Genomic DNA, 21,984 nt, shown 5'->3' on the forward strand with positions numbered 1-21,984 from the left:
GGCGAGCCTACAACCTCTCGCCGACAGCTTTTTTTCATCGTCTAGATGGAACTACTATATCGCCATTACGATATCGGGAAAATTTCTCCCGAAAGGTCTGGACCATTCGTACGATACCTTACCAATAGCTTAGCAGGGGTCCCCGACAGCTTTGCGCGCATGTAGATGCTTCCCAACTTCGGTAAGGCTCATTAGCATATAACGCCATCTGGAAAATCGCGCTATATGTTTATGACTGCAAGCGCCATGGGTGTCCGGCCCCCTACGTTCTAGATCCCTCCCGACATCTCCACAGATATCGGTAAAAACTGTGTGTATATTGGGCCTAAGACAAGATCAGCACTTGATCCCATAATAAAGATTCCAACTTGGGCTTCGTGATTCTAGACATGGGATGTAGATTTGTACTGTTTGCTGATAGGTCTCTGCGCCGTGACTGGATGTATTGGTGATATGGGAAATTTGCATCATCATCATCATTGAATGTTCACATCCAAAATAATCTGGAAAGGTAGAATCCAGTACTTTAGAATTTGTGTCCTTCATACAGCACTCATCAAGGCAGTCCTTTGGGACTAGTGTATCTTTCAATCAATGTCATTAGAGTAGTGTACATGTCAGGTCGTCAAACACTGCGTTTTACCTCAGGTATCCGCTGATTAAGTCGCCCAGTGGGTTAGAATTCATCACTGTGGGCGACAATGATACCCGGCAAGGGCAAGCATAACTGCAAAACAGTTACTGCAAGTTTCCTAGATACATGTTTTAGACATTTGAATAATTAAAAACTATATGGTCAACAGATCTTAAAACACTTGACTGACAGGTGTAATTAAAGAACTGAGTGAGACCTGAAATGACCCTTGCTGTATGAATGACATAATAAAAGCATACCTGACTCTTCTCATAGGTGTAGAATTTTTCACATTTCTGAGTACGATAAGTATCAACTGCAGAGCGTACTGTTACAACGGAACAGATGAACACCCTTACACCTCAATTTTGATACGTATCTGCGGAGTCTGTTGTTCTTGCCCATTTGGGGGGGGGGGGGGGGTGAAAGTTGCTAGACTTCATTTTCAAGCTGAACCATCAAAAAGAACATTACCACAAGAACTAGTCTAAGAGTATCCCAAATTCGTACTGATTGTCCACTATGTAGCAACTGTAGTCATTTCTTTGAAATTGATTGTATTTAGTAGCGCCTATGTAAGTGTGATACGTAGGCACGCACATGTAATTAAGACACGTAATAGACATCATTCACGCAAAATAAACATGAAGGGATGAAATAAACGTGAAGGGCGTTCACCATTGTCCCATTGTCACATCTTCCTGTACAAGGGTCATCTAGGGACAATGGAGATGATAATTTATGAAAAATGAACACTGAGAGATGCCACAATCCTTCTGAACTGTCAGTTCAGGACAATGATCTGCAAGGTCATTTAGGGACAAAGGCAAGAGTAAGAAAAACATAATGCTGATACATTTGAAACATACTTTTCGCTGGACCCGTGTATCACATCTGTTTTCTGCATAAAACTGCAGACTAGAATATCTTGAATTTTAGAATAATTCCTTTTTTCTCTGACATGACAAAAAATGCAAGCAACTGCTGAAGCTTGTTAGAGCGCCCTTTACCGAAAATAAGGTGATAAGCCCCACAATCCCTAACTTGTAGAATGTCAATCTGCGCTTTCTGAACTCTTTGTACTTCAGCGAGATATATACCCCCTAAGTTCAGGCATACAGTTGATAAGTAATAGACAAGTTTTTAAATTGTCAGGGATTTAACTGTTACTACTACTACAGCTCACCTGTTGACAGTAACAAGTTGTAGACTAGATTATGGCATTTGTGGTATCCAAGGCTTTCTATTAATCTACAAAGAGGTAAAAAAAGAAACTTAGCACAACAATGTCATCACTTGGCATTTTAAAAGCTAGACCCTGAGGATAGTTGCTATCACAGACTAGATGTTAAGTTCCATTGTCGGTCGACAAGAAGAGCTCGCTTTGTACTTCTCAAAAGAAGATCTCTCTAACCCATCTAAATCTGTTGGGATCTGAAGCCTGCTATCAGTGAAAGTCATGTACAAATGACACCTAATACCTTAAGTTTGTACTTCACCTAACCAGGAGTCGGTGCACTGTGAAGGTATTTCCGCCAGCTTACTCTGGTATTTTTTGTCTGCTTCGACACTTGTGCTGGCAGCCAGTAAATTGTCTCGGTAAGACGGGGAACAACGGACGCTAAACCGGATAGTAAGTGAGTGAGAAGAAGTGCCTGTACTTTGGGAAAATCTGCTTTGATTTAAGGGGGCATTAGTTTTTGTTGCCAGTCCCCTTGCTTTTGCACCTGACTTGTCCTCAGCTGAACTCTAGTACCTGAAGTCACAGGTGCAGTGGCAGGTGGTGGTTAGGTGTTTTATATCATCTGCCAGATGGTCCATGTGTCGCGTTTGCCTATAAACACCTATGATGTTTCAACGTAATATGTGAGAATTATGCGTTCTGATATTATGCTAAGATTTTATATCACTTACAAAATTGTTTTTGGAAACCATTTCTGTATGTGATTCAATGTAACGCTAAAGTGCTTACTTAATAGCTATCATTTCAATCCATCTGGAAAAGACCTATCAACTTTGAACTTCCTCCTGACAACAGCTTGTAAGATTCACACCTGTTTAAGGTATTTGCATACTCCTCTAACACACCAATTAAGGAGGTTAAAAAGTTTTTTAACCTCCTTGAACACACCTATCTAGACTGACACAAACCTAACCAACTTCAGCAAATCATGGTGATCGTAGCTTGAATTTGCCAAGGGGTCTGTCTGTTGTAAACACCTTCCTCGTGCAGACTCCTAACACAGATGATCCTGCATGGCCGCTAGAAATTGCTTCGATCTTGAAACCTGTGGACTAACTCAAAAGAACTTGCTGCAATGATTTATTCATGAAGTTATAAACAATGTATCCAGAACACCACACAAGGTTGTTGCCCCATGTACACTGCTTATTAAAAACTATTTGAGGTCGTTTGAAGTTGTTTGAGGTCATTTGAGGTGTTTAGGCAGACCGTATTGACATCTGTTGTGATGGAAAATGTTGATATGGTAGATGTTATCACCTGTTACCCAAACCAGGTGTATATGGCGACAGACCTATGTCCCAACATTCCTTTCTTCTGACACCTCTTGTCACAACGAACTTACCACGGGGTGACCGTACATCCACCTTGGGTAGTGGCATTGATTGTGTGAAGTAATGTGAGGTCACTTACCCAAAACAGATTACCAGATTGAATACAGATGTTACTTATTACTCAGTATTACATGTGATATACCTGCCCATCCCCTTGTTAAATAGCCTAATGTACATTCTGATATATTATTGTTCCTACACCCTTAACATCTATTATCATATTAAAATACCGGTACGTTTACGACGATTTCTCTAGCCATACTGATTTGACAAATTGTCAACGCATCATTTTCTCCAGTTACATGTTGCTGTTATAGGTTACCCTTGCCACTTCTTCTGTGTAACTTTTCTGCCACTCTTGTCCTGCTAAAAGCGTAATATTGTAATTGTAACACGCCGCGGAATTACACGGCGAACGGGCGCGTGGTTGGGAGGGGGTACAAAATACCGGTAGGAAGAAACACGGCACAATTAACTGCCGCTATGTACATTTATACATCGTCTGATGTTCCTTCCTTTTCTGTCAGTAAATGCATAAAACATAAACCTGCATGAGCATACAAAATGTCATGAGAAAACGGACGTATACTGTCAAGAATTTTCATTTAACTTCTGTCCGTCACAACCGCTATGACGTAACACTTCACTGCTAGCGTAGATATAAAAATGGCTGCGTACGTTCAATTTTGCCCATTCAGTCGTAGATCCGGGCTATTATGCAACGGTTCTTCACACTTTTACATGAGTTATAGGTCACCAACAGAAATTCAAGATTGTTGTTGAATCATGTTCGTCTTGTGCCGTGAGCATGTGTATTATGAGCTATATAAATTTGGCAATGAATGTGACAGTGTGTTCGTCCCACGACGAGCTGCCTACCCCGAAATTTAAAAAAAAGTATACTGAAAACTTTTGGCCTTGTTGTCTTCGAATGCATTCTTATCGATGCTTTGTAAATGGTGTATTGGACACCTAGATGTCTGAAGTGTGCATACCTCAGAAATAACTATTGTTGCATGTGTAGATCTCTTTAAGTTCCAGTATTTTTAATCTACCGGACCGGGTATAAGTCTTACTACCGGTATTATGCCAATGCATGTTACATACTACATGTTGTGTATGTTAGGATTGGGGTTAGGGGATGTCACCACATAGGGGTGTAGGAACATACATGTTGGGCTATTGGTACATACATTGGGCTATCAAAATATAGAGGTTTGAGGTATAACAAGGGGATGGGGAGGTATGTAACATGTCAATAAAAGCCAGTTAATCACACAGTAGATAATCGCACACTTCTGTTAAGTGCACAAAATCCCACCGTGGTGCGGTCCAGCTTAATAACTTCGCTTTGTCGCACCATCCGGATATTTGCACGAAATGCACTGGCAAATGGGGTGTGCAATTAAGCTGCTTCTACTTTATATAACATCTTTATTGGTAATCTGTGCTGGTCATTGACCTCACATTAACTCACATTAACTCACATAATCATGCCACTGCCTTAGGTGTATGTAGTTCTGACAGGTCATTGCAGTCAAATGATTCTAGTGCCTGTCGGTCAACTCAGCTCAGATGCATCGAGTTTAAAATTGTTCCTCATTACATCGGAGCACATGAATCGCAAACAACACATTCCTAAATAATATGCATATGATGTAATGTTTTATCTGATGGGAGTTTGGAGACCCAAGTATGACTTTCATTGATGTTATGAAGATGAAAGTAATCTCTTGGTGCGACAGAAATGTTGCCAAAATTGCCACAGGGAGGTCACCTGGGTTACCATCCATCAGTAGAAGCAGACAGTTGTTTTTGTTCTAGAGTGTCTTGGCAGGGGGTAAAGGTGTGAACCATTTGGTGTCATCATGACTATCGACATCTAGACTGTCACATGATGCCAAGATCCTTTGACGATAACGATGTTGCAATGTATTTTGAATTCGTTGGGCTTAAACAGAACTTCATCACTAACTGACTGAAGTTATTTCACAATCATTACAGAGACATAGAAATAAATTTTCTACCGGGTATAAAAATCCCATTTCTAATGAGGCAATACAGAGTAGATAACCTATAATTAGTGCTTTTAACTGACGATTTTTTAATAGTGATGAATTGCCCCTTTCTAGACTTTTGTGGTCATCTTGACCTGATGGAGTTACAAGTTATAAGACTACACGTTTTGCAGTTTTTCTTAAGTTTTTCTTAAGTGAAGAAGTAATCGGGGCAGGCATGAATATATGGGACATCGTAAATATTTTTTATGACTCTCTAAGTCTTAAAATTTTCATTTTGATAGGGGAACGGCTTGAGGCTATGTGAGTTATTAGCTGTAAACTGTCGCCATTCCTTTTGTTGTTGTTGTCTGTTCTGTCAGGTCATGAGGCCAAATTGCTCATTATCTCACAAGGTGATGACTGAGTAGCATTTTTCTGTCAGGTTACCTGAGTTCATCTTGAGTTCATATCGAGCTGTCAAAATGCACTCCTTTACCAATTGGTGTCTGTCACCAGGTATCCAGTTTATCATGGATTTGATGGACTTTCTTCGAGACTGTATGGTCTGTCACCCGAGTCGATTATATGGCGCAATTGGTACTTCGGTAGTAGTTTTTCAGAGTTTGAGTTTATAGGGCTAGTTACAAATGTAACTCCAACACTGATCATTGATATACATTGTATATTACATGTGTACAACCAAAGCCATTAAGTTCACCTGGACAGCGCACTGTAGAAAGCTTCTACGGCCCAAAAGAGAGCCCACCCCCCCACCTGGACAGCGCACTGTAGAAAGCTTCTACGGCCCAAAAGAGAGCCCCCCCCCCCCCCCCCCCCCCCCCCCATTTAGACTGGATACCACCTTTGACATGCAGATAGTGTCTGCATGTCAAAAGTGACTATATATGACGAGTTCTTCAAAACGTGTTAAAGTCAATGATATTTCAAATTCACTGTACAGTAGTCTGTTTGTTTGTTTTATTGCGATCTCCATTTAATATTAGTGTACATCATAAAATCATGCCACTACTCTTCCTGGAGTCATAATAATAAGAATAAATGAAATACATGAAATGAAAAAGAAACAACTTAACATCAAAAGCGGATAATTAGCGTAAAATAATAAGCAGAGGTCAGAGGTCAAAATAAAGAAGTAATCATACATAACGAATAACATCTATTATCATAATACCGGTACGTTTACGACGATTTCTCTAGCCATACTGATTTGACAAATTGTCAACGCATCATTTTCTCCAGTTACATGTTGCTGTTATAGGTTACCCTTGCCACTTCTTCTGTATAACTTTTCTGCCACTCTTGTCCTGCTAAAAGCGTAATATTGTAATTGTAACACGCCGCGGAATTACACGGCGAACGGGCGCGTGGTTGGGAGGGGGTAAAAATACCGGTAGGAAGAAACACGGCGCAATTAACTGCCGCTATGTACATTTATACATCCTCTGATGTTCCTTCCTTTTCTGTCAGTAAATGCATAAAACATAAACCTGCATGATCATACAAAATGTCATGAGAAAACGGACGTATACAGTCAAGAATTTTCATTTAACTCATGTCCGTCACAACCGCTATGACGTAACACTTCACTGCTAGCGTAGATATAAAAATGGCGGGAAAATGGCTGCGTACGTTCAATTTTGCCCATTCAGTCGTAGATCCGGGCTATTATGCAACGGTTCTTCACACTTTTACATGAGTTACAGGTCACCAACAGAAATTCAAGATTGTTGTTGAATCATGTTCGTCTTGTGCCGTGAGCATGTGTAATTATGATCTATAAATTTGGCAATGAATGTGACAGTGTGTTCGTCCCACGACGAGCTGCCTACCCCGAAGAAGATACTGAAAACTTTTGGCCTTGTTGTCTTCGAATGCATTGTTATCGATGCTTTGTAAATGATGTATTGGACACCTAGATGTCTGATGTGTGCACAGCTCAGAAATAACTATTGTTGCATGTGTAGATCTCTTGAAGTTCCAGTATTTTTAATCTACCGGTATAAGTCTTACTACCGGTATTATGCCAATGCATGTTAATGAATAGCAGAAGAAGTTAACTTAACTGATTGAAACACTATCCAATCAAAAGTGTACTAATAACACAACATAAATATATAACTTAGATATACTGAAATATAAAAATCATTACCACCATGTGCTCAGGGGTTGTCTTTTGTCTCGTGTTTTCGCAAGCTCTTTTATCCTAGATTTGAACTCAATGTTGTTGTATGATGTCGTTGTGTTTGGCAATGTGTTATAGGTTTTGATGCATCTGTAGCCAAATGTCCTTGTTTTAGCGTTTGTTTTGGGTTTTGATTGAGTGAATGCTCCTCTAGTAGACAGCCTCGTGTGATGCTCATGTGTGGATTGAATTGTTTGTTGCTTGAAGATGCATTGGGGTTGCCTTTCCTTAACAATTTTGTGGAATGTACATACAGTATTTGTGAAGAGTCTTTCTTTAACGGTTTGCCACTTTAACTGCATGTGTAGGTCTTCCAGGTTGGTGTCAAAGGGTTTGTTTGTGGCCAGGCGAGCAGCGTGATTTTGGATTACCTAGTAATGATGTTCCGGACAGTGTTGGTCTGTATCATTGAGAAACTAGAGTTCAACGAACACATACCTTTGCCAAATAAACCAGGTTTGTTATGTAGAATGATGTCTGTAGACATAAATGTGTTACTAATTACATTTTATATTATATGCCTGGAGTTGGTTCATAACATTTCGCCATTGCTTATGCAAAATTAGATTCCTATGCAGATTAGATTTACATAATAATATTAAATTGTATCAAGCATCATTTGCATAATAAATGTGTATTGATATTTCCTTCTTTCTTAGCTAAAAATGTGACAAGTTTGAAAGTCCTATAAGGAATGCAGTGGATTTACAAATTTTTCTCATTAGTTATGCAAATTAGCAGTCGATTTGCATAATTATAATTCCATCATGTAAGTCTTCCCTTTGGCTATCTACATACCAAAAACCATGACGATCCGTCAACACCTTTATATTTTCTCATTAATTATGCAAATGAGGCCGTCATTTGCATAATTAATATGCATTGATATTTCTCTCTTCCTCATCTATATATGTGACAAGTTTGAAAGTCCTATCATGAAATGCAGTGGATTTATAAACTTTCCTCATTAATTATGCAAATTAGTTGCTGATTTGCATAATTGGTATTCCATTGTGTACATTGTTACTTGGGCTATCTACATACCAAAAACCATGACGATCCATCAACACGTTCTCGAGTTATTCTCGTCCAAAGTTTGAAAGGAAATCGGCGACTGCAGTTCCAAACAAGCCGCTAGGGGGTCCAAACTTGAAGCACTTACTCTCTGCACCAAGGGCTATCTACCACTCAAAAATCATAACCACAGCAGGTCCAGAACACGAGATAAAAAAAAATTGAGGTTTTGCTGCAGTACCTTAGCAAGCCGCTAGGGGGCCCAATATCGAACTTGACCTTCGTTTTCCCGACCCCTACCCACCTACCAAATATTATTGGGATCCATCAAAGGCTTCTTGAGTTATACTGTTAACACACAGACAGACAGACAGACACACAGACTCACAAGCCTAAAACATAACCTTAGCCATTCTGGCAAAGGTAATAATCTGTATAATCTAAAGGGGTTTAGGCAACATTTGCTGGTATTAGACAAATACAGAGGCATCCAAACACAGTAACATAAATCACATGGCGATCATAATTATGTCCAATTTCATAGACGATCACCTTCTTTTGATCTCTTGCAAGAACACCTGGTTAGGCCTAGGTCACATTTAAAAAAGGGGGCCCGCCCGGGCAGCTTTCGGGAGTGAAAAGAATGATATAACTGACATCAAAATCACACGAAATGTCAAAAATAAGACTCAAGGGCATAGTCTTTCTATTTTCTAGGTATATGATTTGATTTTTTGTTTCTTAAAACATCTCGGCCGGTCCCTGGCTTAGAAATGTGACCTAAGCTTTACCCACAAGACTTGCCTCTGTAGCTATAGCATTCTTTTTTTGACCCCTCTTCATTCTTAAAGAAAGTGCTCCTTAATCAAATAGAGAATCCGTTACGTTAGTCATTATGGCTTGGGTGTTGTTGACTTTTGCATTATTGCCGTCCCTATTAATCAAGCAACGGATGCAAAAGGTCAAATTAAATCAACAGGAGACGCAGTCCTAGATTGATCTCGGGTGATCAAATTGGCCACTTAGGATCAGTCTGACTCGTTGCCCTTGGTTACGATGTTGCCCTTGGTTACGACGTCTCCATAGGTACAAAGGGCCGAGCGATAAGCCTGGACTAGTCAGGCTACCACCCAGCAATGCACACAAACATTGTGGTCTCCACAGTTATACACACAAAAAAATATTTAAAATATTCAACTTTTGCAATTTCAGTAGAACTTTGCACAGAAGACTCGGTGGCTTCGAACGTTAGAATTGGTGTTGTTACAATGTTTGAGGACACCAAGTTTCCATCCATTGGGTGATCCTACCCGCAGTTGGGTCGTACAGAATACATCGTTTTGTATCCTTACTATATGTAAAACTTTTGTCGCATGAAATGTGATGACTTTGACGTGTACGCTCAGAGCAGATAGACCGGGTGCCTTTTTACTATTAATATACATCTCCAGATGAATGACAGGTACAGACTCTACAGGGTTTAGTCATTTCACGTGATTATACCGTAGATGCAGTACTACGTCGTCAATTTTGGAATCATTGAATGTTTCGAATATGTAAAGTAAACAAAACAATCGAATGGCTTTACCCAGTAAATTGTTTTTTTTGTCAAGTTCCTTTGGTTGTACTGTAACAGTTCTTAACTGATGATACTTTTGATTTTATGAAAAACTTAGTGTACTTTTGACTATACTTGTCTATAATGCCATGCCTGGGCTGGGATAATGTATGATGTGCGTGTTCCAAACTAGGTGATAACTTGGGCCACATCAGTCTCTGTCGGATCAACCTTCAGGTGATCCAACCCACGGTTGGGTTGGTATCTCGGATGATAGGGAATATACTGTCAGTGTTTGTATTCAATATTTTCGTTATGAGCACACAGGTCTCTTTTAAAATCTGTCAGTAGAAGTATAAAATTATATATTGTAGAATTGTTGTTCATATTGACTTATTGCTTAATATGATTGTATGCATTTTATATGTATGTAGAAGACAAAGTATGACAAAAACAAATTGTATTGTTCATACTGCAAAACTTTATTCCCAAAAGTCCTGCAAAAGAATTCACACACTTCACAACCTTCCATTTTTTGCACAATATACAGAATTCAATAAAAGCACAAAATGCCAGCATATCTCATATGTAGAACCAACAAAGAAAAATCCACTACACACAAACTTGGCAGAACCCAAGAGGCTAACAACAAAATCTCTCTACCCCTACACAACAGAGAACATCACACAATGTATGTGGTATCAAGGCCTGGAGCCATGCAGATAATAAGTTAGTATAAATCTCTGATTGTAAAATAGACACTGCACAGAAAATGCAAGACATTTCCATGGCAACAGTAGCCATGGTTACATAACAAAGTGCTTGTACATCCAGAATAATCCTCGCACACCCCCATAGGTATCACCCGGTGTTTCTATATAATATTAAGGCACTACGGATGATTGGGTGCGTCCAGGATACTGGGTTAAATGGCTGGGAGTTTCCTTCGTTTGTTCAGCAGGACTGTCCGTGCTAACAATGCACATCTGCCAAACTTAACGTCATTCCCAGTTTGCCACCTCGCCGTGGCTCAGATTTGCAGGTTTGCACAAGGCCTTACAGAAAGACGGGGTTAATGTCCAAGTATGTGGGGTGGTAAACAGTAAGGTATACGCCTTCCTAGCATGACATGGCAAACACTCAGGTGTATGCCTTGCCAGCATACTTTCCCCCATCCTTCAGCGCTGTGGAAACAGCTATGCCATCGCAAAACATGTCCAAACAAACCTATGCTGAGTAAACATGCACGGGCAAACTGCCATGGGGTACCGCTGGTGGTATTGACAGTTTAATTTATCGGAAAACTGCCTGTACGCAAAGTGCGGACAATAGAGCCCGCAAATATTTGATGTTACACGTCGACTCGAAAGCACTTTTACACATCAGCCCTCTCCCGCTAAAGGACCAGTGCCAATAGTTACATATCATTTAACACCTTGGAGTACTGTACCTTCAGCGGATAATATAGAAAAATATATACTCATAAAATATGTTGGATATTTCTCCCATTTGGAGTGTTCTCATATACATATAATGTATTATGTTATTAAACTATTATATAAGACACACAAGCTGTGCGATGTGATATACAATATCTTGGATCGAGAACTGATTGAGGGCGTATATAGAATAATAAAACATCTCATATACATACATTTATAACACAACTGAAAGATAATTCTGGTTGAAACATCTGGATAAAAACAAGATAGATTTTGACATCCATCATAACTTGACCTTTTCGCTTTGTGTAGACAGAGCACCATGTTTCGGACATCGATTTCGTGAAGAAGAAAAAGAGGTCAGTCCGTGCGACCATGTGCTTTGTTTTCTGAATAATTAATTTGCGTGCCTTTGTTGGGGGACGAATTCCAAGAAAGCACGACTGTCAGTTGATAAATGATGGCAAAAAAATGGTCATGAATCTGTAAGGCACTGATTTTCTGTATTTTTTTGCGCATTTTCTTTGGTATGATTTTTATTTTAAAGATGGTACCAAAATGGAGTTCCATCAATGAGTCTCTAAAGTTAAGCCACAAATTTCCAAAAGAGTGTGTAGTAATATTGTAACATAATAGACTATGTTCGACTCCTCCAAAATGATGCTGTCATTTTCAAGTCCAATTTCAACGTATTTCCGGTCCTCGTCTTGTTATGGATGAATGCCAAAGTAGATGTCTCTTTTGGTACATATTCCCTTTCAACCTGATTGATATTAAATAATAAATGACTCTGATTTGTTGTATATACGACAGTATTCTCTAATGGACGGAACATGATACTATCGAAACTACATCAACAATAACAGAAAAATCTGATGGACGGATATAGAAATCTGGTCTAATGACCATGGACGAATGGTTTTACTAAGAGCATTAAATCTGCACAAAAATGGATCTTATGATTGTTTTATGATGGGATTTTGAGAAGCCTCCATCCCAAAATGATATACATAAATGATGCTGGAAAAATATGTAAATTATAGAAGGCTTTAAGTGCACAGCTTGAATGTATGAACAACACCCATCACCCTTAAATTTTGGCTTATATTCTGTTAGTTTTTTTTTCAGTGGACGGAATTGGATCGAGATTACATCACCGCGATAGATCTTGATGCCATGGGGAAACATCCGCATGACTTTTATAACTATAGATACAAAATTCCACTGTCCCGAGGTGTATACAAAAGAGACTGAACACAACACAACACAGGCCCCACCCTGCATTACAACCCAGGCTCAGTTTTGATCCAGGACAGATCGTCTGGGCCCAGATCATCTAGAGATTCGAACAAGTGGTTCATGTCTACAATAGAGTCCAACTCGCTAGCCTCCTCCCAGGGGTGGCGGTACCCCTCGGACGAGGGTGGGGAGGGGGGTAGGTTAGTGTTCAAAATGTTACTGGTGGATTCGTTCAGGTGGGATGGCTCCGACAAGACTTGGTCGATCGGCAGCCACTCGGGCGGTGGTGGAATGGAGATGCCGCGAATCGTGAGATCCAGGGGGTCATCGTTAAAGATGTCGCTGTCAACGGATGATGACGTTTCCGTTAGGAGAGGGCTATGTGATCTACTCAGGGCACACGTAGAGCCCAGAATGTCCTCGGCTTTAACTTTGATACCATCTACCGTGATCTCGTCGTTCAGAATAGCGTTCCAATTCAAGTCGCCCTTCAGAGACCCAAGGTTGGGGTCGTCGGGTGGGACGATGAAAGAGTTCTGGTTACCGCCATGTTTCTGAGCAGTACGCTTGGGCACGGCCTGCTTTCTTCTGTTGTTGCATGACTTCGCTTCGGGTTCTTCCTTCTTTATCTTCTTGGCGGGCGGGTAGGACTCCAGAGTGCTGGATGGCCTGCGCTTCTTCAGGGTACCGTTGACGATCATGTCGGCATGCTGGGGGTCGATCTTCCAGAAACCGCCCTTGCCAGGCTCATTCTTACTGCGAGGCACCTTGGTGAAGCACTTGTTGAGGGACAGGTTGTGACGGATGGAGTTCTGTAACGATAGAGTTGAATCTCGGTTACAACGATGTTTCATTTCGTTTGAAATTTCTTTGCATAGAAATTCATTTTGCACATAACAATCATGGTAAACTGAAGCAACACACTATATTCTAGTGCACACTACTGTAAATGTATACATTTTTGCAGTGGTTTTAAGATCGCGGTTTTTGTGTTACCAATTCACCGCGAACTTAAAACCACCGCGAACATTTTTCCATGGCAGTACGTGACCACAGTGCATGGTGCTACTGCAAACTTAAACCACCCCAAACAGTCCTATTTCCTGCTACCGCGAAATTAAAACCCCGCAAACTTAAATGCATTTTACAGTACTCTTTGTCTAAGCATTCCCTTGTGGCCTGGATATGTTGTGTGATGGCACATTTCGTGTTAATGTGCAGAGAACTGCCGTGCAAGAAGCAAATCAGCAATGACAGTTTTATGTTTACATCAATTCTTCCACCGCAGACATGCAACATATCAAACTTGCTGACAGTTCCCATTCAGTCCATGCATTCCACCACAATCACAACACAGAATATTTCTATCAGTCATTGTTCTACACTATCCACTCTGCCACCGGTTGTCGAAAACTATTGTTCGTTGATGGATTAATAATTGAAAGAGCCTATCATACAGTAAGGTGGGGATTATGACAATTGTGTATGATTGACATGCTGTGCTGCATAACTTTCATATCCAGGATGAATAATTTAGCGGATAAGGTCATCAGTATTATCCAGAGTCGTTAATGATATCATCGTTAGAAACATTGTCCTTATGATTGATCTTGTTTTGTCATTGTTTGGTACCGTTGTTGAAAATTGAAGAAAGTTCTCGAGCCGTTTCATCATAACTTTCATTACTCATACAACTATACACTATGGATGATTTCTTGAACACACTTTTACCATTGACAAGGTCATCAAGAACATTTATGCATGTTATGGGAAGAAAATTATTTGTTGTTCACTTACAAGAAGTGTGAAAAGTATTTCGATTAAAGGATTTCACAGGTATTCATGAAGATATTGTGTTTCGTCGTCACTTTCTCACCATGTCACAGTATTTCCTGTAGGCCTGGCCCCACGTGAACAAGCCTGGGGGTAACCCAATTACACAATCAAATAAACTTTCCTGTTCGACTCTACTGGTCCTGATCAACCAGAACAACTGAAGAGGTCTCTTGAATTACTCCCAGTCCCAGGTGTAATTTTTTTCTCCATTGTCTAACGAAGAAGAGGATTGCCACCATGCATTTCTTACAGTCACTTGGGATTAATTTGGTATACCGTCCATACTGAACAAAAGATTCAATTTTGTGTATTCGGTTTTTGTGAACATGTTTACAGCAGTGAGCTGTTGTAACAACAGTGTTGGGAGACGTCTATTGTTTTGTAGGGCAAGACCTAATGCATATTGTTTTGCAACGGTTGGTTGGTTGATGACTCCCTCCTTCTATACTTGTAGTCCCAACGTTCTCTTGTTCAGCTGTTTTGTGTATTTATCTGCCATATAAAAGGGCGGGGGCATAAAACAGGTGTTTTACGTCATTTATTACTTAGGCAACTTTATTGCAAGCAGCTTTCCTTCCTTATTGCTTTATTTTGGAGACAGTTCGTCTAAAGCTTGATACAACGAGAAGGAACTGATTTTGATATTCCTGTTTGCTTTTCAAAGGTGCACCTTTTTTGTTTTGTTTTTTTATTCATCTCTTCATGATATGTCTGAAATGATTGTGGGTCCATTTTCACCTCTTCTATAAACGATAGGCCGTCCGATTTTCGGACTCTTACAATTGAAACCATATCAATTGACACAGAGATTGTTCTATTTCAGATGCTATCAAAGATCACTTTGCATATGACTGAAAGAAACTGAATAGCATACATGACACAATATCCACGTAAAGGTATAAGTCCATTAAAGGGATGTTCCCGTTGTATCATATATGTGGGACGCAAACAGTATACCCAAAACGCTGTGACATAACACCCGACTATGTGACATAATGCCTGCTTGTTGATAGCTTGCAGCACGCCAAGCGTCGGTCCTGATATCTTAGACGACCTGCTAACTTTCAACCCTTTGGGTAGAATTCCTGACGACTCTTTTGTTCACAAGACACCCGACTCCTCGGTCATCAAACATGGCGTGCCTTCTACTGGGCGTACCACTTGAAGGAAAATCTTCCACTATTATACCATTGTGGGAAGGAGTTTTACGCTTTACTTAATGAGATTACAACATGAAGCCTTTCATGGATGTTTGCGTCAAGGTTTATGGCATGCTTAGTATAAATTTGTCATGGGAAAAGTCAACGTTCTTCTTTAAAAGTATTAGCGACGAGGATTACAAATTGTTTGGGTGGGGGTAACATGATATGAGGTTCTTTCACTTATACTTATTACAGAATTTGGGATATGCAGACGAAAAACTTGGTAAGAGTGGATTTACTTCGTGGAGAGCTTTCTACCTTCGGGGCAGCAAACACAGGAAAAGGCTGTTCAAACAGAAGAAATGAGTAACATTTTTTCTGCCTTGGGTGCAACGCGAAAGAAAAATACGTCAAGTTAAAAAAAGAAACACGTCTGACGTTGTCAGAAGGTTTCCACTTTGAGAGGTGCATCCGGCCACCACTTCATAGTCACTATGTGTGACCCATGCCTTAAGAACCCGAATGACTCAACCTATAAAAACCCGGCGTCGGCCTTTCACTTGTGTGTCCACAACACATTTAGCAACTGTCTGCAAAGAAAACTGGGTATTGAGGTCCTTTGCCGATCCCGTATTGTTCCGACCTGGTGCAGAACGCGGGTCTTCACGGTCCTTTTCAGGCAAACCACTTCGTGTTGTCCCACACAACAAAGGAGTAATCTTAGCAAATATTTTCTCTAATTTAGTTCATTAGGCCGCATGTCGCCGAACTGATGACGTGGTTTGCTGTCGAGCCGTCTATCTATTAAAACATATCATACTTTCCAGACAGTTTTGAAGTTTTTTTATTTGTACTGCGGTATTTTGTTTGGTTTTTGACCTTTCCTCTTAAGTGTTCCATTCTACTGGTACTTTAGTACCTCTCAGTAGGCATTTAAGGGACCAAGAAGGGAGGCAAAAAGGTCTGATGACCTACAAATGTAACAGAAGGCCTGCCAAAGCGCTGAATCCAAAGCTTTACTAAAATCTACAAAATATGTCAGAGATGCACCACAAGGATGCCGGATGCAGCAAGCTGCTGGACACGCTTGTTGCTGCTGTATAGTTGTCTTGAAATCTACGGCATCACCATAATTGCTTCAAACCCAATCGACCATCACGGCGACGACATGCGTCGTTTTGCATGACTGTGGTTTCTGACGTCAACAGACGGAAGTTTCCCCAGGGGAGGAAGCGTTGAACTCGTCTGACCAGAACTGCAGGATGTGCGGTGGGAGCGTCAGTCCCCTTGAGACTGGTGTTTAAAGGAGCCTCTTGCGTCACCAAATTACTTATTAATTAGGTAAAAGAGACCTCCTTCACATATCTGAGAACTTCAAAGAGTCTGATGTTAAAGTAACTGTTGAATTATAACGTGTGTGTGGCACCATGACATGTGATTTTCATGTTCTTTTTTCTCTCTCTCTCCTCTCTCATAGATACGAAGCTACACCAAAATACACTGCATGATCTAAAATTTGCATTGAAAAATCTAGGGCACTCTATAAACACTACCCCCTCAAGGCTTACACGCCCAGGTTTTGCCTACGTAGTTTGTGTCGATTCTTGAACAGTGCCTACAATCTTCATCAAAGAGCAATGAATCGCGTCAATCTATATGAAGTCCCTGTGACTTTTCAACAAGACTTGGGATTATTGTTTTGGAGGCATGATACTGTGTTATTAGTGTCAATCTTATCATTAATCCTTAATAATGTGGCTACTTTGCTGGAGGCTGGGTACTAGTAGATACACGTCCAGTCACGCTACTTCAGTATACTTGACATCCTTCAAACATCTCTACCTCACTGACGCATATTTACTATTACTCTATGTTGACATAATGTCAGACAAAGTGTTTGGGATTTGCTGAGTCACAGTGCTATGATTTCAAGAATTACGTTATTTGGTGCAATTCAATCACATTGCCTTGTGTTGGTCATTACTATGATAAACCTTTTTGTTTTCTTTATCAGAATGGAACTGTCTATCAAAGTATAAGATTGTCTAACAGTGGTAGCAAGGGCATCCCACGGTGCACTCAGACACAATTGTTGAATGTTGAAGACAATTTGATTGTGTGGCAACATTTTCGATTGTCGCACACAGACAAGCGATCATTTCCTCAATTTAGAAAGTACACAAATCATTCGACCAGATGTTGAGAAATTGTTAATGGTCTTTGATGAAAATCCGTGTGATTTTGCTACCCGCACGTTCGCACACTTCATTCTGCAATTGACAGTGAAAGAATGAATGAATGTAGATACTCGTTTACTTGTGTTGATGTGTCCAACGGTAAAGAAATATGAAATTGATTGACAAAGGTGATTTTTACACGAAGTTTCTATGTCATCTATCACTGTTTGAAGTATTCTGTAAATTCTTTTTTCTTCGATGACAACGTATAATCAATGTTTAAAGTTCCTATGGCCAATTTGAGGGCGTGTCCGTGATAGGACTACGTGCAGGGAGGACACCTACGTACGGAGACAGGTGTCACAAACAAACCTGATGAGAGATAAGTGGTCAGGAACTCTGCTAAATTGTCTTCAAAACAGCACATGATTGCTTATTTATGCCATTGTTGGCTTCCTCTACTTGACGTCACAACACAGTTGGTGTAGTAGTCGGTGCTTTGGTTATGCGTGCTTTGAATACTTGACTCCGAACAGTCGAACCACCAAGCATATGTCAACATGTGAGAGCATAAACACTTTAAGATAACAGTGTCCTTGTTGAAATTGCGAACATTTTTAAGGTTTTCAGGCCAATGTTTTCACAAATACGTATGTTTCGACTACAACATCCCACGATATACAGACTTTACGGCGAAATGGTTTTGTTTGCTGGTTGTTTCCGCCATGTAAAAAGGCACGTAGTGCGTGTGACCTGTAGTACCATCTGGTAGGACAAGCTCAGCCTCTGGAAAGTTCCCAGACACAGGTGTGTATGTGTGTGACGTGGGGCCCAGGGGAGGGTTGTTCCAACCCACTCGTAACAATGTATACCCATGTGAGCAATACATTCGGGTCGGTAAAGGTCGTACCCATTTCCGTTATTCAACATTTCATACGTTATTTAAACTTTGTAAATATGATCAATGTGTAGCGTTTGCCTCATATCTGCAGACAACCACTAAAGGTACAGTATACACGGTTTTTACAATCAAAGTTTAGATCTGAAGTTGTCAATTTTAATTTGCGTTGGCGCCTGGTGTGAAAAGAAAAATCACGATTTCCGAGATTGTCAACTTCCGTCTTGTGATAAGGTGCTACTTGACAGGTGAGTTTGCCCCCCTAGTATGTTCGCTACGTGATTTTACAGCATAGCATTCTCACGCCTGTTCGAGTGAGACCAACCGCGGAATTTCACCCCGGAATTCTTAAGCCCGACTTGGTTGCCGACGATGGAAAACTCGACAATGGGACGGTCATAATTTGTTTTCTGTAGGATCATGTTCGCTAGGACCCTTTTACAACGTAAATCGGTGTGACCCTGTTTAAATGGGCAACAGTCATAACATCGCTAGAATGATGTGTGTAAAACGGACGTCAAACTTGCCACATCATGATTGACACCATATACTGTCTCTACGTGCAATCTTAACGCGTCCTCATGTGTCCTAAATCCGGACACCCTTAAAAGCGATATGCAGGGTTTATACGAAGGGTTGAAACGTTACACCCGCACAGGTGAATGCGGCCGCGTATTTACTTTGCCATGAAAATAGAACAGGTCCAATATTACCCCAGACGCCTTTGTATAGGGCTAATTTTACGCTGCTCTTTCAGTGCATTTTCTGCACGCCCCATCAACGCATTTTTTGCACGCTTTTTAGCTCCTGGTTGCTTGTAATTCCGACAAGAGGACAAGAAAGCAGCAGGTAGAATGAGATATGTCATCGTTTGGTGAAAAGCGTTCGTGATTTGGATGGTTTTGGAGGGCTGTTGCCGAACAAAAGGGAGGAGCTAAAGTTACAGCGTTTGCAGCGCGTGTTGACACAAAGGTTGAATGGAAGAGGGGTGGCCCGGTAGGGAGGGTTGCCTGTCAACCCCTGGCTGTACAGATTATTAAAGACGCTTCCTGCCTTTTATTGAATATTTTATGATACCTTTTGTACAGGTTTCATATACCTCGATAGAGGGAGGGTACATACATGACCTACTACGGGTGCAGAAATGCGTAAAATTGAAGAAAACGGGGCGAACCGATTCTCATGTATCTCCGGTGTAGAATTCCAAACCTTTGTTTCCATTGACTTGCGTCTACAAGTTTGGCCTCGGGAAGCTTTCTGCACTCTTATCTTGCACGTTTTGCTAGCCAAAGTGCCAATCAATGTTTAACAACATTCCTTATCTAGAATCCACCACCAGTGCGCCATGATTATACACGGGGCATGTTGGAGTCTTTGCTTTTCTGACGTCCAAAAATGTGCATGACGCGGCCCGCCCCCTTTTCTTCACGTACTGACCCTACCGTTGTGCTAGTTTGACCTCTGTTACGACAAACGTCATATTTTACAGCTGTTTTACGTCCAACTTTCTTGTCAAAACGTACACGAAGCTTCATAGTTGCGAAGTTACGATAACGTGCTCCTTGAATCTACGTCAAACTTGCGGTGTTGGTTAGGAGTAGGTCGGGACTGTTGTCAGAGGAAGGCGGGGCCGACAAGTACACCTGCCGCCGGACCTCGCGTATCCCGCCCGGCTATTAATGAACGGCGAACCACGCTACTATTGACACAGCAGGCGAATCAAAGAAAAGAAGCAAACATTACCAAGTCTTACGTAATACCTCACCTATTTCTATGTTTTCTCAACATCCCGGTAATATTCATATTTCTCCGGTAATTTGAGCACAGTGGAGAGCGTTTCAGAAAGGGTTATATTTTGTACACACCATTCAGACCACCCACTACACGCTAGTGTGTAAAGTGCTCACCTGCCAGCTGGGTTCGGCCATCTCGTAGTACTTGAAGTTGGTCTTGATCCATTTGTAGATGTCTGAGAGTGTGATCTTGCTCTTCTTGGTCTCCTTCATGGCCATGCAGATCAGGGTTGCGTAGGAGTACGGCGGTTTGACGTACGGGTTTGTCTTGTAGTCGATTTTGTCGATGCTTTCCGGGGTGCCGATGGGAGGGCCGGCGGGCGCGTATAGCGTCGCCTTGTGTTCCTCCTTGACGTGAACGTGCTGGGACGCGTTACCGGACACGGCGGCCGGCTGGGCTTGCGTCTGCCGCTTGGATCCATCCTCCGCCGGTTTGGGACTGCTTGGCGGCGTCGGGATCTTCATAATGTTCAGATTCTGCAGCCACGACAGGCTAGTCAAGCTGTCGTCCAGATTCTGAGCGTCCGGGTTTTGAGAGTCTGCTTGCGGATTTTGCGCCATCCAGTTTTGCTTGAATTTATCCGCTATGACTTTAGTCCGAGAGTTAGCTGTGGTACTTACAGCAGTTTTGCTGGACGACACAGGACTTCCTTGACTTTGTCCGATCATGGTTAGATAGTTGTCTGTTGTAGTAGTAGACGATAACCCTTTGGTTTGGAGTGGTGGCACCGGTCCGGCTAGTGTCGGAATGCGCCCCGCTAGCTTGCGTGCTACGCTACCCACAGGAGGTAATTGAATTATTGCGTGTAATAGTCTGCCAAAAATCCGTCCCGGAACAAGTGAATTCTCTCAGCGAAATGGTCCTCTTAAGTCCGTCTTAAGCGGTACTGGTCGCACAAGTCGCTGCTGTCTCTATACCAAAATGACAGATATTCTGTAGACCACTAGTGCTTGTCCCATCTCATATACCGGAACAGAGTACGGAGTTTGTAAAATGCTGTTCTTCGAATGGATAACAGTTCTAAAATCCGGAAGAAAAACGGTTCTTACGTTCGTTCGCCTTTGGTACGTTCCCTGACAGCTGTCACACGATTTTCCGGGCGCCGGAAAAAGTTGTCAGACCAGAGAGACTCGGATCAAAACACCACGAGTTCCGCAACGCGTGGCCTTATTCTCACAGAATGAACCCCTAGACCCTACTAGTCTAATATATTCCAATGGCCGCGGGGCTAGCAACTGCATAAATAAATATCAACAGCGGTAACCGCGCGCCCATTGGTCCACAAACAACCACCTGTTGCTAGTGACCTATGATAATATCCTTTGTTCTCGCTCGCGCGCGATTGGTCGGTGGTCGGGCCAGCGCATTTGCTAAAATGGCGGGGGTGAGGTATACGGAGGGACAGTATGCCGTTCAAATAACTTCATGTAAAATTACTACTCTTCACAACTGTTCATATTTTAATTTCTT

The 21,984-nt window shown here is 41.4% G+C and overlaps 1 protein-coding gene across 1 annotated transcript; it reads right to left on the minus strand.

The window, feature by feature from the left end:
* Positions 1-10,447: 10,447 nt before the first annotated feature.
* On the minus strand, positions 10,448-21,765 carry LOC118429079 (forkhead box protein J1-B-like). The gene is made up of 2 exons (XM_035839442.1): positions 20,628-21,765; positions 10,448-13,479 (listed from the first exon to the last, which is right to left on the minus strand). The coding sequence occupies exons 1-2, from the start codon at positions 21,180-21,182 to the stop codon at positions 12,712-12,714; spliced, it is 1,323 nt and encodes a 440-aa protein (XP_035695335.1). The 5' UTR covers positions 21,183-21,765; the 3' UTR covers positions 10,448-12,711.
* Positions 21,766-21,984: the final 219 nt, after the last annotated feature.

Source organism: Branchiostoma floridae, chromosome 13 (assembly GCF_000003815.2).
Source record: "Branchiostoma floridae strain S238N-H82 chromosome 13, Bfl_VNyyK, whole genome shotgun sequence".
In the NCBI taxonomy this organism is placed as follows: domain Eukaryota; kingdom Metazoa; phylum Chordata; class Leptocardii; order Amphioxiformes; family Branchiostomatidae; genus Branchiostoma; species Branchiostoma floridae.

Coding starts and splice junctions, on each gene's coding strand:
- LOC118429079 (XM_035839442.1), bottom strand. CDS start 21,182: ATGATCGGACAAAGTCAAGGAAGTCCTGTGTCGTCCAGCAAAACTGCT. Junction 13,480..20,627: donor TGGCCGAACCCAGCTGGCAG/GTGAGCACTTTA, acceptor CTATCGTTACAG/AACTCCATCCGTCACAACCT.